General features: G+C 47.7%; 2 protein-coding genes across 3 annotated transcripts in view; one reads left to right on the forward strand and one right to left on the reverse strand.

Moving 5' to 3' along the window:
- Nucleotides 1–5225: 5225 nt before the first annotated feature.
- RXFP4 (relaxin family peptide/INSL5 receptor 4) lies at nucleotides 5226–7889 on the reverse strand. Its single transcript, XM_061605995.1, has 3 exons — nucleotides 7860–7889; nucleotides 7430–7594; nucleotides 5226–7205 (listed from the first exon to the last, which is right to left on the reverse strand). Exon 3 carries the CDS (start codon nucleotides 7203–7205, stop codon nucleotides 5988–5990), a length of 1218 nt encoding a protein of 405 aa, XP_061461979.1. The 5' UTR covers nucleotides 7430–7594; nucleotides 7860–7889; the 3' UTR covers nucleotides 5226–5987.
- Nucleotides 7890–12102: 4213 nt separating this feature from the next.
- Nucleotides 12103–16702, forward strand: part of ANKRD35 (ankyrin repeat domain 35) — a 35803-nt gene continuing 31203 nt past the window's right edge. For both annotated transcript variants that reach the window (XM_061606087.1, XM_061606088.1), the window contains exon 1: nucleotides 12103–12379. In XM_061606087.1, the coding sequence (XP_061462071.1) occupies nucleotides 12341–12379 (39 nt within the window). In that variant the 5' untranslated portion in view covers nucleotides 12103–12340. The remainder of the gene's footprint in view (nucleotides 12380–16702) is intronic.

The following is a 16702-nucleotide window of genomic DNA, read 5'->3' on the forward strand; positions in this document are numbered from 1 at the left end:
TCAGTTTACATCCTGCTCTGCCTCAAGGGTTCAGAACGGAATCTCTTCATTTAATTTTATATATTGAAAATATTTTCATACTGCTTTTCTGTTAAAATATCCAAAGTGGCTTACATCAAACTGAAACACAATATTAAAACAGTGAAACCATTTTAAAACCTTGTAGCAGCAAACCAAAGACAAAAGTGTGAAGGGACAGGTCAACTCAGTTCAGATCTGGTACCAAAGCCAAATTCCTCAGTTCAGAATGTCTTCAGAGGCACCTTGTCCATAAATTCTTAACTGTACATCTTTTGCACCTGGCTCTGGTTGGTAGGTCTTGGGATTCTAGGGAAAAAGCCACGACAAACCCTAAGTCTGTCCATCCCTGATCTAACCAACAGAGGTGGACCTTGGCACAGACCTTAAATGCCGGCAGGCTCATGTGGGTCAAGTAAGGTGGTCAGATTGCAGATGAGGACAACGGCTCCTGCACCTGAATGGATTCTAGCAGGTGTGGCTTGCATGACAACTTCCCTCTTCTAGGCAAACCTCCAGGGATGGGTAGAGAACTGTAACAGAGAATCTAGGGCTGGCTCAAGGGCCCTCTAACCAAGTATCCAAAAATCTTGTGGGTGAAGCACCCAGAAGCATTGTTTCATCCAACTCTGCCTCGAAACTATTTTATTATAATTTCCAATATTAAAACCCCATATTTCAGTCTTTGATTTCCAACTTTCAGCCGACATCATGGGGAAATGATGTTTAGCTTTCTGGTACAGTCCTTCATTTCCGGACAGGATGAGCTCCCACCACGTGAATCGTGGCCCCTGCTGTGCCCAGCCTGGAGGAAGGGAAGGAGTGCTGGTGACCAGACCAAAGCCAGTCCTCGCCTCTTTTAAGAGGGTTGGTTTTAAGGGTTAATTCAGAGTTCGGGTTTGTCATGTCCATGCCCTCCAGAATCACACTGGAGATGGATGGATGGATGGACGGACGGACGGGATGGGACCAGCTTTGGTGTCTTGGACCTTCTGCTCTGTGGGCCGACCTGAGACAGCGGCACTAGCAGTGCTGGCTACAATGCATGCGTCCGTGTTCTTGAAAGAAAAGTTATGGCTCCACACCCCTCTAAAGATTCCCTCTGACCCATTCCCAGACTGTCTCTGCCTTTCGATAATAGTGTTTGGGCCAATAAAAACATGTTTCAAAACAGCTCATAAACTCTGAAGGTCAGCTGGGATTTTGAGCAGTCTCTTTCCTTCCACCTGCCTGCAGTTCAGAGATGTTTCCCCATGTGTCTGGAATCAAATGCATACAATTTAAAACAGTTAAAACGGAGCTTATAATTGTATTGGGCCAAAGGTGGATGGTATGGGGAGCAAGTGGAGCGGTGCAGCATGAGGTGGTCGCCAAGTTAACCTCCACAGTCCGGGCCAAAAGGAGTCGGCAACAGAGGCATTTGTTGTCTGTTCGAGGGGTTCCCAAACTGTGGCCCGTGGGTCACCAGTAGTCTGTGAGCTTCACTCAGGTGGTCTGTGGTATATGAATATTCATATTGAATCACAATTCTCTTTTTATTGCTCCTTTTAGTTCTGATATTTTACTGTACTGCAATTTGATTCAATAAAAACACAATTAAGAATTATAATTGCTATGACAGAAAAATAACTGAGTAGGTCAGCAAGACCGCTGGTAATTTTCAAGTGGTCCGTGGGAGAAGAAAGTCATGGAACCACTGGCCTATCCTCTTCTTCCATGAAATGGCCCCCAAACTTTAAACCCTGGCCCCCAATGCTCCTGGTTCACCCCAGAGCCTCAGATTTACAGGAGCAAAAACCAGTACATTGCGGAGAGAGTTTGTGGGGATCTATGAGAGTCTGTGTCCTCACCAAGGCCGTTGTTTTGTCTTTTGGATGGTGAAGGCCCTCACTTTAGTTTCAGCCTATCCACTTCAAAGGTTCTTGCATCAGAGGTGGGGAAACGTTTCCAGCCCAAGGGCCACATGATTTGGCAGACAATCTTCTGGGGGCCGCATGCAAGTGGTGGCCAGGGCTAAGGTCAAAAGTGAGTCAAAAATGGGTGGAGCAATGGATGAGGGTCTTACCTTTACACAGTAAGCTATGTTTCAGCCACAAAAAGCAAGAGGTTTCTATACACTCTTTCCATCCTTCATCCAGGCAAGCGAGGGGCATCATCACAGTTGAAGGATGTAAAACAGGATTTCAAGGGCTGGGTGAGGAGCATGCGCTGCCCTTGGGTGGCCCCTCTGCCCCATCCAGAAGCTCAGACTCCTCCCCCATGCCCTTTCCACTCTGCCCCCTCCAAAGTGTATTGGACCACGCAGAGAAGGGGGCACCCTAGAACAAATGACAAGAAGGCCCATTGAAAACAATGAGGCCACAAGGCCCATTGGAAATAATGGGAGCCATGCGCCACTGAAATAAATGCAAGCTTGAATGTGATGGATATGGGTTAGGGTTAGGGTTGTTCCGCATTAACTTCTCACGTGAATAAGTTTCTACCTCTGAAGAAGACATGGAAAAGCCCCTGACATGTAGGCGCTGGTATGGTTCCTGGTGCTGGTATGGTTCCTGGTGCTGCCTCCTGCCAATATGTACTAAATACTTTGGAGATCAAGGAAAAGAGACACTTCCTTTCACCTCCTCTGAGGATTCTCATACCCTCCCGGCATTCTTTGACTCCTTTGCCAATCTCCCTTTTCTCCTAGTCTACAGGTTATGGAGTGGCCCAGTATGGATGCAACTCCCTGCTCCTCCTGCAGACTGGTCATGCCCCACCAGCTTAACAAACAGGCAGCCTTAAAGGCCAGCCCGGCCAACAGGGAGATTTTCCTGGCATGTGAGAGCCAATCGGAGTGCAAGAAAGGACCTGTCGGCACTGTTTGGCATGCGAGAGGCAAGTCGGGCAGCCAAGATTTGAGCCTGAATTATGTAAGACGGGCTCTGTAGCCAAGAGGGATGGAAGGATCTGTCCATTTCCATTCTCTCCATTTCACATTTTCCTGACCAGAAATTCTCCAAATTTCTGCAGCAATTCTCAATTTTTAAAAAAATGGTCATGAAAATTCATTTTTATGCAATTTTGACTAATGTACACATTTTGCAGTTTCTCCTCATATAATGCATTTTGTATTTTTCCCCACTAATATATTCATTTTTATGCACGCTTAACCCTAACATATGCATTTTTGTAAACATTGGTTGGAGATCTGCATTGCAAAATTCGGATTAAATGTGAATTTTGAAGGATGGCTGTGGTTTGGTACTCATTTTGTTTTGGAAAGTGTGGTTTTGACCAATTCAGCTTTAAATGCAAACTGAAACAAACGTCTCCCCCACCCCTAACAGCCAAGCAGGTGAAAGGTCTCTGGTCAAGCGAGGGGTGTATTACATGCACGTGCAAAATGAAAGCACAAGGGAATGCTCCACAATTCCTTAAACTGGCCACTTGTTCTGCTAAGCCCAATTCAGGTGCTGCTGTAGTGCCAGAGAAAGTGTTTTTGGAATTAAATGAGAGGGGTGATGATATCCTCAATCAAAGCAGGGAATACCCAGCCAAAATGAGGACAAACCACTCCCCTCCAACACCAAAACCTGACCAGCGTCACTATACAAAAGAGGCAACCAATAAAAAGGCCGTCAGTTATCAAGGCACAAGGCTTGATGTGAGTCAGGTTTATTTTATTGTTTTAAAAGTCCCAGTATTGAAATTGTCTGAGGCTGTCATGTGTGTACGTTGCTCATAAACAGTGGAAAGAATATCCGTGGGCAGAAAAAAGGACTCTGAGAACGAAGGTGTGGGACTGTCTCCGTTGCTAGTGGTTGTAAGAGCTGATGAAGAAGATCTCTTTACATGCAAGTGCGACGTTTCTTCACGGGTGCTTCCGGATGGGTGTTGACTGGGGACTGGGGCTCCTCACGCATGCACATTTTTTGCAGAGGCCACACAACATTGTCGCCATCAAAGCACCAGCCTGTGTTCCCCATCCCCCCATTTCATCCCAATTTATCATTTCCTGGAGAAATCTGTGAAACTAAAAAATCAACCAGTTTACAATATTAAGCCCCCACCTGGATGCATCCTGACTCACATTAAAGTACATTTTATCACAGTATTGCTTTATTATTTGTATTTTTATGAATCTTTATGTGGTGTAGTGGTTAAGGTGTTGGACTACGACTTGGGAGACCAGGGTTCGAATCCCCCCACAGCCATGAAGCTCCCTGGGTGACCTTGGGCCAGCCACTGCCTCTCAGCCTCATGAACACCCTATTCATAGGGTCACCATAAGTCGGGATTGACTTGAAGGCAGTCCAGTTTCAATGCACTAGAAGAGCCAGTGTGGCGTAGTGGTTAGAGTGTTGGACTACAACCTGGGAGACCAGGGTTCGAATCCCCACAGAGCCATGAAGCTCACTGGGTGACCTTGGGCCAGTCACTGCCTCTCAGCCTCATGAACACCCTCTTCATAGGGTCGCCATAAGCAGGAATCGACCTGAAGGCAGTACATTTGTATGGAAGTTAAAAGTGCCTTTTTGCATGGTTGAAAGGGCCCTTTTGAATTCACTCCCCGTCAGTGAAAATCCCATTAAAAAGCCACTGCCCCGACTGGAAGTTCCTCACAGCTGTTCCTACATAGTACAGCAGACTTTGCCAGCCACGTGCCCTCCAGATGCTTTGGACTACAGCTCCCATGGATTACAACTGGTGATGGCAACTGTAGCCCCAAACACCTGGAGGGCACCATGTTGGCTTTAGTAGGGCTAGAAAGGAGCCCACACATTGCTGTAGTTAGCTGGAGAAGACAGAAACGTACGATAATATGTTAAACTTGAATCTCACCACAGCCTGCCTTGGATTCGCGGGCGGGGGCGGGCTTGGAAATGATCTCTACCACCTTAGTTCTATCTTTCATTTGGAATTTTTATTCCCCACCTTGCAGGATTGTTGTGAAGGGTGGATAAAGTCAGGGTTCTTTATAAGGCAAGTACCAAATTAATGATTAACAGTGACAAAAAAACACAAAGAAGGGTAAGGTCTGGAAATCAAGGCCACTGAGGATGGGAATGGGAGAGGAACAAACAAATGGCTTCTCCTAGGCATGTTTTCTTGGGAGTAAGCCCTGTGGTGCATAGCGGAGCTTACTTCCAAGTAAATGCATTTAGGATCAGGCTACAAATCGGGAAGAAGATAATTGAAGAGGCAGGGAAAAGGAAATGGCACCATTTGAGTAGAATTCATTTATTCCAGGCAAGTCCAGCAGAGTCCAGTAGGGCTACTTTGGAGTAAAGAGCTTTTTTCCTTCAGCCTTGGAACTCTTTTTGTAAAGTGGAGGCGCGGATGGGTGGGCAAGTGAGGGTCAACTGTTTACGGCAAAGCCCTCTTGGAGCCAAAGGGGATGCATGAGTTTTGAGTAATAGGAAGATTTGAAATATACAGTGTGAGGGAAAAGGTCATAGATGGCCCCTTTCCCAATCTAAATGACCTTCTCACAGCTGCTCTCAGGGACAATCATCAGGTACCTCCTGTATTTCCCCCTCCCCCCCACAGCTCACAGGCATGTCAGGGGGGCATTTAGGTCAGGCAAGAGGTGCTGTGGAAAGCGTTAAACAGCCCCCTCCCCAGCGCCACCCTTATTTTAAACAGACAAGTGCAGCGGCTCAACCTTGCCTAACAATCGCTCCCTCTGGATGGATGGAAATCCTTTCTTTTAACCTCAGTTGCATAACAGAAAGAAATGCCCTCTGCATATGGTCAAGGGAGCTCTGTTATGACTTCCCAGGTGCCAAGGCTGAGTCTGAACACTGACCCATAGATCCAGGGGGGTGACCCCCAGGCACCTTTGGCTCAATGACGCCCCATCTGGTTCTGTGATAACAGGCCATTGTGTCAGGTCAGAACCAATAACAAACCAGTTTTCCTCAGGATCCAGGAATCTTTGCTTCGGAGTCATTCCGGAGCATGCAAGGCGCCTTTAACTTTGAAGGTCACATTGGCATTTCCACCCCCGGGATCAGCTGCGCTACAGTTAGCAGTTTTGGCTCCTTGGTTCTCGGCTCCAAGATGGTGGAGAAGGTGGAGTCTTCCTTCTCTCCGCTCTGAGGGTTGCTGTGATTTTGAGACGGGCTCAGGGGCAGAGCCACCAACATGTCCTCCTCCCAAGTCTTGTGGCAAGAAAAGTGCTGGTAGGAGAGTCTCTGAAAGATCCCCTTTATGGCTTCCCGGAACTCCTGGCGCATCAGGCAGTAGAGGATCGGGTTGAGGCAACTGTTTGTGTGAGCCAAACAAGTCGTGAGGGGGAAGATGTAGGTATGGAGGAAGTGAAAGGCGTCACTCATGGGCACTGCCTTGAATTTGACCAGAACCCCCCAGACGGTGACCACGTGGTTGGGGAACCAGCAAACAAAGAAACAGCCGACCACCAACTGGACTGTGGTGGCAACCTGGTTCTGTCTCTTGAGCTTGTTGCTGTTGACGTGGTGGGCCTTGAGGAGCCTGAGGAGAAGGAAGTAGGAGGTCAAGATGACTGCCAGTGGAATCACAAAGGTGAACACCACCCTTTGGAGGTGGTACATGCGCAAGGGATAAGGTGTGGGGAACTTGAAAATGCATAATTTCACGCTGGCAACATCCATCACCGTTGCGTAGATTGTTGTGGGTATGGTGGCCCCCAGTGCGATGGCCCAGAGAGCCGCAGTGATCCATTTGGCCATGCGAGGGGACATCTTTGACCCATCCTTTAGGGCCGAAGCCAGAGACCAGTAGCGTGTGACGCTCATGGCAGTCAGCAGGAAGACATTAAAATAGATACTCAGGATGGTAAGGGACGGGACAGCCTTGCACATGGCCTCTCCAAAGGGCCAGTTGAAATCTAAAGCCGTCTCTGTCGCCCAGAAGGGAAGTGTCAAGGAGAACTGGAAGTCAGCCACCGCTAAGCCAAAGACAAAAATATTGATGACCGGAGTGGAGCTCCCCTTCTGGGCCCAGATCAAGTACATCACGAGCCCGTTTCCCAACAGTCCGGCTGCGCAGACCACCAAATAGACAAAAGTGATGAACATCTGCAAGCGAAACAATACGTCCGAGGGTACCAAGGCGCCACCATCCCGCAGCAGGTCAAAACCTCCCATCAAAGACTTGTTCCAGAGGCTGGAATCCATGATGCTGCTGTTCCACTCCAGCTCCCAAAGTCCACTTACCTCCATCTGTGAAAAAAGCAAGGGGACTGGCTGAAAGATGTGCTGCTGCTGTGGCCTTGACTGCTTGTACAGCTCAGGCGTGGAATGCGCTGTCTTCTGTCAAAAATCGCCCCAAACTCCAAGCAGCAGCTGCCATTGCTTGTTTGCATAGCCAAACCAAAAAGCCGCCAAGCCGCCCATCGAATCCTCCCAGAGTACTAAGGCTGGTTTGTACGGGAGTAAGAGCATACCTTGTGAAACCAAAGTTAGGATCGATCCATCCCTCCCAGACTCAGCAGATGAAGACAACCAGCTGTTGACCTCACTGGCCCTTCGACCTTTCCCCGAGAAACAGGTTACTTCCTTGGCACTCCTTTGCCTCACTCAGTCCAGGCTGTGCTGTCGCTCTCAGTCTTCTGTCGAGAAAGAAGAAGAAGAGGAATCCTCAGCAAGCGTAACAAGAACGCTCTAGCCACGCCCTGCAAGATAATTAAGGACAGCCCCTAATTATCATGGGGCAGGGTGGGGTTTCTCCCGGAGGGCGGGGGGGGGAGTAGAAAGTCCTGGCCTCTCTCGGTCTTGGATGTTTGAACGCTTCCCTCAATTCTTATCTTCCTGGCACACCACGGTTTCTTTATGATGCAAACCAGCAACAGAGACAGAGGGAACCTTGAGTCTTACCTGACTGACCCTGGCATGAGGAGGCTGGCAGGCCTTGGACAAGAAGCAGGGCATTCTAGGAAACCTCTCCCGCTCCTGATGTGCAAGCGGCTTTATAGAGCTGCTCTTTCCTAAGGCTGAAGCGGAAGTACAGATGGTCCCTCAGTTGGGCTTGAATGCTGTGGGACACACGACACAATCAACCTAAAGAAGAAAGTGCCTCTGAGTTTGTGCAGAGTGCCTTTCTGCTGCCACTGAGGAGCAAGTTGCCTCAGTCCCCTGCTCATGTGAGATACTTACAAGCCACCTTCAGCTCACCTCCTCTCTTTTTTAAATGAAATTTCAGCACAGTGTATCAGTCCTTGTTCTAATGGGATGGAAAAGCAGACTTGCCATGGGCAATCTGCTGGGGCTCTTGTGTAGCTGTTAAGATCAGGTGATGCTTCCATTGCCTCCCACACAGGGAAGATAGGACAACAGCGCTGCCGATGTGGGTGAGTAATATGGATGCAGTTGGGAAGATGCAGTTGCGCCAGAAGTGTCAGAGGAGGCTGCAACAATGTGCATCAATAGAGACACTGGCAATAACGCTTACTGCTTTGTTCCAGATAAGAAAACACTTTATCTTGGGGTGCCAAAAAAGAGCATATTAATACACCCTGAAAAATAAGGGAGGAAATAAAAACTTCTGTGGACTTCAGGGTGCCGAAACCCATCAAATTCATGCATAAATGTCTCTGAGATCCCTACTGCCATGCTGGTGTTATATGCTGCCCACTTTTTTGAGCAGTGACCAGTCCCCAGGGGTACTGCTACTAGGGCATCAATGGATGAGAGAGGGGCTCAGCCATGGAATGCCTTAGAAATATTTGCATTATTTACAAGCAGTGCTTAAGTGGAAGCCAAGAAAGCAGGCAGCAGAACTGGGTGTCCTGTCTCCGGTCCCTGCGAGAGCTTCTGCACACCAACGAAGGTCTAGCCAACTCATTGCTGCTGCTGCTCTGAAAGTGCCGAAGCAGTCTGGAGGATAAGGCTCTCATTGGCCATGTTCATCTTCCATCATGACCAGTGGCAGCTAGGGGCCAGGCTGAGTCAATATAGGGTCATAAGCAACTGGTCACTGTGGTTGGTGTAGCCTTAATGGATAGGAGCACAGTCCCTAAGATGCTGAAATATATTCTGGTGGTGTGCAATCCTATACACATTTGCTCAGAATTAAGCCTCCTTGAGTTAAATGGGTACGCGTATAGAACTGCAGATTACGTTCTACCTCTGACAGAACTTGAGACAAATAATTTGCTGGTCATATTTGAAACAATGGAGGTGGGGAGGGAGTTGTGTGTTAATCTAATCACATTGGCTACCTCTTACAGACAATGTGGTGCCCTCCAGATGTTGGACTACAACTCCCATCAGTCCCAGACAGTATAATGAATGGTCAGGACTAATGGAACTTGTAGTCCAACATCTGGCGGGCACCACGTTTGGCTGCCCCTGGTCTGTAAGGGCCCACAAGTAACTTCTCTTCTTTGTTGCAACACTTAGAAATCAGATTATATTTCTAATTGCAGGACATTTATTCCGGTGGGTTACTTCTGAAATGTGAATTTTCTATTCACCTAAGTTAAATGTCACTTAGGTTCTACCTCTGACAGTGCAATCCTACATAACTGGCTTACTCAGAAATAAGACCAAATGAGCTCAGTGGGACTTACTCCAAGGTAAGTACATACCGGATACAGAGTTAAGTTACACGTAAGTTATACTGTTGAAAGAGACATTTATAAAGCAACTAGCTTTGAAGTTTGTAAGTTTTTGAATTTCTTTGACAATGGAGGATACCACAGTGATCGAAATGTGTTTTAGTTTAAAGGGGTGGAGCCAAGGTGCAGGGGGTGTGGTTTGGAGGAGCACATGCAGTGGCCAAGGGCCCCACTGATTCCCTGTGCCCAAGGGCCCCCAGAAACCGGCAGCCGGAACTGCCCTCAACTGCCGGAAGCAGGTTGCCTCTGAATGCCATTTGCTGGGAGTCTCACAAGTGGGGAGTGTTGCCATTGCACTCAAGATCTCCTTGCAGGCTTCCCATAATGGGTATCCGGTTGGCCATGGTCAGAACAGGATGCTGGACTAGATGGGCTCCCCCTGGGCCTGATCCAGCAGCCAGGCTCCACTTATGATCTTACGCCTTCTCTTCTCACACCAGCCACCCCCACGCACCACTCCTGCCCCACTGTTGCAAAGGGCAACAGTCCAGGGAACCCTCCACAAGCACAGTGAATAAGCTGGCCTACCTCACAAGACTGTGAAAAAGCTTTTCTCTCTTGCCCTCTTCAGGTATTCTGCATTCATGTTAAGTTAATGCAGGCAGGAGAGTGGTGGCAGAGGTGCTGCCAGGTTTGAGAGAGCCCTAGAAAGAAAGAAAGAAAGAAAGAAAGAAAGAAAGAAAGAAAGAAAGAGCAATGAATTTTGAAAAGAGTTTGATTTATTTATTCCTTTCTGAAATGTCCAGGTACTGAACATTTCAGTAAGAGCGCCTGCTGCCACCTAGTGGCAGTGCTGTGGGAGTAGCAACTACCTGCTCCTGCCCTGGTCAGAGGCCGCCCTCTTGTGAGACAATTTCAGGCAGCTGGTTCAGACTGCAGATTTGGGGGGTCATTCAGGGTGACCGAATGGGAGACAGACTGATCTGACCCAGAGGGCACAGTCCGTGGGTCTCCTGAACTGCTGGCAAGAGCACATTGTATGAAAGCACACAACAGCTACTTAAGTCTGGTTTGAGGGCCCCCCCAGAAGTCAGCACCCACCAAGACTCTGCATTAGTCAGAGTGGGGCCTCCCTCTTGATAAGCAAGCAAAGGTCAGGGGTCATGCTACCCCTCACCTCCCTGCCCCAAGGTAGGTAATGGATTCGCCATTTTAATTGCAAAATGTAGGCTGTTGAAAGAATTGCCTCTGGCTGGGATGTTCCAGACAGATGGTCCATCCCATACATTCCAGCCAGGAGACGGTGCTTGCCTCAGAGGCTGTGTGCATACGCTGGGAGTGGGATGGAAACTGTAGAATATAGTTAGGCTTCCACAGAGGCTCTAAGGTTCTATTTAAAAAACAAAATAAAGAAAACCAAGTTTCTAGGCTTTGTGGTGATGAGCAGGGCATCCTTGAAAATGTGTGGGGAAACCCTACTGAAATCTCAGGCACCCCATGGATAGCTGGATGAGAGCACCTGTTGTTAGGGGTGGGGCGAGAGCGCCCCCCCATTGCTCATTGCCGCACCCCACAAGGGCAAAATAAATTATGCCAAATTTTTTTTTAAAAAGGCCAAATTAAATCTGTATAACTTATACCGGCTGGCTTTTCAGATCTTGGCGCAGAACTTTTATAAGATATCGACAACTGCTGCAACCTACAAGAGAATATTGCAGCACATCCTCCTGTTGGCCTAGTGGGAGTGCTCCTGTTCTGGGTTCCATCCAGCCAATCTACCTATCAGAGACAGGAGGTAAAGGTGCCCAGCCAGAAAGAAAAAGTTGGCAGTTCTACATGTCAGGATTTGGCCTCGAAAGTAGTGCTCTGTACTAGGAATTGGCCCTGGAACATGTGAAGGAATTGTACAAGTCAGGAAAAGAGTTCTCCTAAGCATGGACAGAGGTCACATGTTTGGGCTTTGGAGGCTGAGTTTTCATTCAAAGGCCCGGTTTCCCAACAATCCTGGGATCTCCCTTAAAGAAATTAACTGCGAGAGAAAAGTCATGAACAGATGGGAAGCGGAAGAACTGGACGAAGGGAGAGACTACGGACAAGGGCCAACATAGTGTGGTAGTTACAGTGCTGGATTAGGGTAGGGCAGGCCTGAGTTCAAATCCTCTGCTCAGCCATGAAGCTCACTGGGCAACCTTAGGTCAGTCACTATCTCTCAGCCTAACCTACCTCACAGGGCTGTTGTAGGGATGAAAGAGGAGGTGGTAAAAATCGTTTACACAGTGAGTTCCTTGGAGGAAGGGTGGCGTATATCAGTCATGACCGCAGAGGGCAAGATTTAGGTGACGGAACGTGTGAAAAAAAGATCACCCTTAATTTTGAGGCAGAGGGTGGGTCGGAAACCGCTGTCCTTTTCAAGTCTGGAGACAAAACGAGATTAGCGAGGAGCGTCTCTCAGGCAAGTCCAGACCTGGGCCAGGGACTGCGAAACAGGTGTGCTGGGGGAGGGACCGAGGCCTGCGGCTGCAAGGGCTTCGCCTGCAACACTCCCTGGACGCCACACACCTTCCAGCCTCCAACAGCCGTCCCGGCCAACCAGGAGCTCCTCCGGGGCTGCAGCTCCACGGATGTCTCTGCCAGGTTCTCCCCTCCTCATCCGGGCTGGGCGCCTCGGAGCAGACGGTCCCTTCCCCTGACAACAGGCCTCTTGCCGGGGATGGTTTGAATGTGGAGCACACGGCCAGTTGTGGGGACGTGGTCCATTTCAGGTGGGACGCTCAGGGACAGTAGGAAGCGGCAGCAGCCATGAAGAAGATGTTCTCTTGTTCCAGTAATCAAGTGGCGGTGAGTACCAAGCACCGCTTGCTTAATCTCTGTTTTTAACAGGTAAAACAGCAAAACTGGAACACTGTGTCATGTGATCCTGCGATCATGCCTTGAAAGTGCAGTAATGGTACAGAACCCAATATTCTGACCAGCTTGACTTTATTTTTGTTTCACCCCCCCCCCATGCTGCTAGTCCTTAAGGCTTCAAAGGCAAGCTTGGAAGCGCAATGACTGGTAAAGTCTCAGAAATGTTTGTTTGCGAGCGGGGTGGCTGAGTCGGATTTTCAGCAAAGGGAAAGAAAAGTGTTAGTGGTCTGCATTGCTCATTTATCACCCCACCCCTATGACTAGCTAAAGCAGCATCAACTACCCTCAGTTAAAAGTAGGTATTTTGCTGCATTTGTGAATAGATTGTGGAATCCAACTGTTGTTGGAACAAAGTTCTGTTCAATATTTTCTTGTGCACCTTGTACACAGACCTGACAATGGGACTCTGGTATGCATACGTCTTAAGTGCTGCAGCCTTTGAAGCACTGTGCTAATCAGTATTCCAAAACTCAACAGCAGGGTGGGATCCAGAGATTTATTTGAATTGGGACACACACACCCCAGGCAGATTGCTGGAAACTATTTTTGAGATCAGTTCTTGGTCTTGGTACCTCTGTCGTGATGATATTGTACCCCTGAGCATGTGCAAAGTCCCACACTACCAAGTAACACCAGCCCTGGAGAAAGGCAAAGGGCTTCTAGGGTGAAGACAGCCCTGAGCCCCTCCCTCCAGTACATCTCATTTTGGAAATAAAGTTTTGTTTGTAATATGAGGATGATGAATCAAAGGGTACTCCTGAACATAGGCAGAGTGTGTTTCTTTTGACATTATTATAGCCTCCTACCTGCCCTCACATATGGTTTAACACCAAGGAGTGAATGTTTCTGTAAGGAAGATGACCATGTGTCCTACTTTACAGGAGACAGTCCTATATTTGAAGGAGTCAAATACCTCCACCACCACTTTCCACCTGGCTTTACCTGCCAGTCTGTTGGTGTATTTTCTGGTCAGTTGACAGCCCTACTTCACAGAGTCCTGGGGTACCCTTCAGGGCCAATATGATGGCAGTCCTGGTAGCACTTTTCCTACATGCCTAGGAGCTGACTGTAGATATGTCATGGGATGGTGAATGAAAGGCACTCTGCACATGGTCAGAGTCACGGCTCTTCATTGCATAGGTTCTTGATCTGCATCCTTGTGCTGATAACAGGTTCCAGGGCTATGTCCTAGCTCAGTTGAGACTGTTCTGGGAAGCCTGACACACGCCACTCAGAGCAAAGCATCACAGTCTGGAAGGCCTGATATAAATTCCTTTCTCCATGTTGCAGTTTGCTCAGTCTTGCTCTGTCTTGCCTTGAAGATGCATCCACCCTTGGGGGTGACTGCATTTAGCATGAACATTGTCTCCCTGTGAAGTGGCTTCTGGGCAGTTTATCCATCACTCTAGAGATGCCATTTCTCTGTGGTGCTCTCTTTCGTTGCATGGTTAGACAAGAATAATTGCTTCACTTTTTTACTTCTGAATCTCTTCCCAAAAGTTTGTTCTTGAAACATGGGGAGGAGAGTGCTAGATGTGTCCAGGGACTTAGATGTCACAGACTGCAGGGTACAAGACTGCGAAGTCTTCCCTCTAAAAGCCTTTTCCTAATCCCAAATAGACACCGTCTGCTTGGTGACAAAGAAAAGCACTCTGTACATGCTCAGGAATACTCTTGTGGCCCAAATTACAGTCCCTGTTGATTGTTCCTTGATTTTATAAGATGGGAGTGCATTTTTAAGAATAGGAAGGATGATGAAATGTCAGCTAGTGCTAATGTTTCTCTAAAGGAAAAGAACTTATAAATTCAACCTAAATTACAGTGACTGGAGAACCAGTGTGGCGTAGTGGTTAAAGTGTTGGACTAGGACCTGGGAGACCAGGGTTCGAATCCCCACATAGCCATGAAGCTCACTGGGTGACCCTGGGCCAGTCACTGCCTCTAAGCCTCAGAGGAAGGCAATGGTCAATCCCCTCTGAAAACCCTATTCGTAGGGTCACCATTAGTCGGAATCGACTTGAAGGCAGTACATCTACATTTTTCTTACAGTGACCAGATTCAAAGGAGAATCAGGTGCTTGTACCTTTAAGAGGTCTGTGGAAGTGAGATTTTAGGCAGATGCATCTGCTGTCTGGCTCAAAGCTAAGTGAAATGAGAAACAGCACAAGCCAAAAACCATCTCTTCTACAGAAGGTGCAACATCATCTTTGAATCTACCCAATGTTTTGACTTTGGGATTGCCAACTTTTTTCTGGCAGGGCTCCCGTGCCTTAGACAGCTGTGTTTACAGGCAGAAATTCAGTAGATGAGGATTTCTCTGGGGATGCAGAATGGTCTTGTGTTTAAGCAATAGCCTGGTAACCATAGGCAACAAGGAATTCCATGCATAGCTGCTGCTGTTAAAGACACAGGACCCTGCCGGGAGGGGTTGGACAGGGGACAACTCTCATTATGACACACTTTAATTCCAGATCTGGGGGGAAATCTCAGGAGCCCTATTTAGCCTAGCAAGAGCTATTGTAGTGTAATGGTTAGAATACTGGTCTTAGACCAGGGTTCAAATCCCCACTCAGCCACAGAATTTACTGGGTGACCTTGGGCTAGCTGCTTTTTCTTGGCTATAACCTACCTCACAGGATTCTTGTGAGGACGAAAGTTGGGAGAACTCTGTATGCTATCCTGGGGGAAAGATCAGGATAAAAGTAAATATATTCATCATCATCATCATCATCATCATTCAAAGAGGCCAGCCTCCTGCCCAACGAAAAGAGGCGCTTCTGGGAACAGAGTGAACGGCAGTCTGCTCTTGCCGACGCCCCAGTTGTCTCTTAGATCAGAAGGAGAGTGTTTTCCCAGCATAATTAGAATTTAAGCAATAGCGGGGCGTGTGGCCCTTGTGAAATTTTGTCCTCTACAAACTCAGGGCGTGTTGCTTTGTCAGTGACAGCCTTCAGAACTGGATTGTCTTCAACCACAGTCTTTGCCCATCTTCACTGATTAACTGAAACAGATTTGCTTTTTTAAAATCCTCAAAACAGAAGAAACAAGGGAACCTCTTACCCCAAATCTTACCCCCTCACACACAAAACAACTTACATTTTTGTATTGATTTGCTTCTATTTCACTTCCCCTCTTGTAGGGAGGGGGGATCCGATTCGGTTTGCGTTTAAAGATGAATCTATCAAATTTGCACTTTCCAGAACAATGAGAACATTGATACACAGCTATCCTTTGACATTACAAAAATGTGTATATTAGGGAAAGTAACATAAAATGCATTATATGAGAAATTGCTTACGAAGATGTGTACGTTAATCAAAACTGCATACAAAAATGTGTTTATTAGGAGAAACTAACACTAAAATGCTGAAGAAGTTTCAAGAGGATTTTTTTTAAATAGAAATTTCTGCGGAAATGTGAACATACTTTCAAATTGGCAAAAGGAGACACTGAAAGAACTGAAATGGACAGATCTTTCCATGTCCTGTCCGGACAGCTGCAGTGCTTTGCCATCCTTTTCAAAGCAGTTTTTTTTGGGGGGGGGGTTGCTGGCTATGCCAAGCAAGAACCACTTAAGCAGAGTGATATCACAGCGCCACTGTGCCAAACGGATCTCAGTCACTACCGGATGACATCGAGAAGCCAAATTAGAAAGTAGCTGAACGGTTCTCTGGATCCTGGCTAGGATTTAACAGTGAGATTATCAATGATTGTAAGCAGCTTTAATTTTCCTGAACTACTGAAGGGACCCAATCCACACCCAAGTCTCATTGGAAGCAATGGCTTCGACTAGCTGTGTCTTGGCTCTCCCCAACAGATCCAGACTGAGGACTCTCCACTTGATTATTGCCAAGGGCTTTAATCTACAGGTTAGCACATGGCTGGAACACAGGTCAGGAGGATACAGCTGACAAGATCTAAAATGACTGCAAGGCACAAAGCGGCATGTCTACTCAAACGAAGACATTGTGGCAGCACTTGACATGCCCTCTGAACCCCTTAATAGAGGATGGGACGAGCACAGCTATTATGGGGTATTTCTCTCAGCTGGGGACTGTGCAAGCAAGCGGGCACTCCTATGGGTAGGCCGGCTAATGGGCTCAATCTGTTCCCACCTGTGTGATTGATGGCACCTCCGTGGCAATGGAGGTGAGGACAACTCTGCTAGACTCTCCACCTGCCCAGCCTCGGGCCCTTCCTCCGGTGCATCAGGTGGGCTCCACAATCAGCTGCAACGGGGATCTATACGTAACG

Source organism: Rhineura floridana, chromosome 22 (assembly GCF_030035675.1).
Source record: "Rhineura floridana isolate rRhiFlo1 chromosome 22, rRhiFlo1.hap2, whole genome shotgun sequence".
Lineage (NCBI taxonomy): Eukaryota > Metazoa > Chordata > Lepidosauria > Squamata > Rhineuridae > Rhineura > Rhineura floridana.

What these genes read in the sequence shown, in the direction of transcription:
- RXFP4 (XM_061605995.1), bottom strand. Translation starts at nt 7,205, where the DNA reads ATGGAGGTAAGTGGACTTTGGGAGCTGGAGTGGAACAGCAGCATCATG.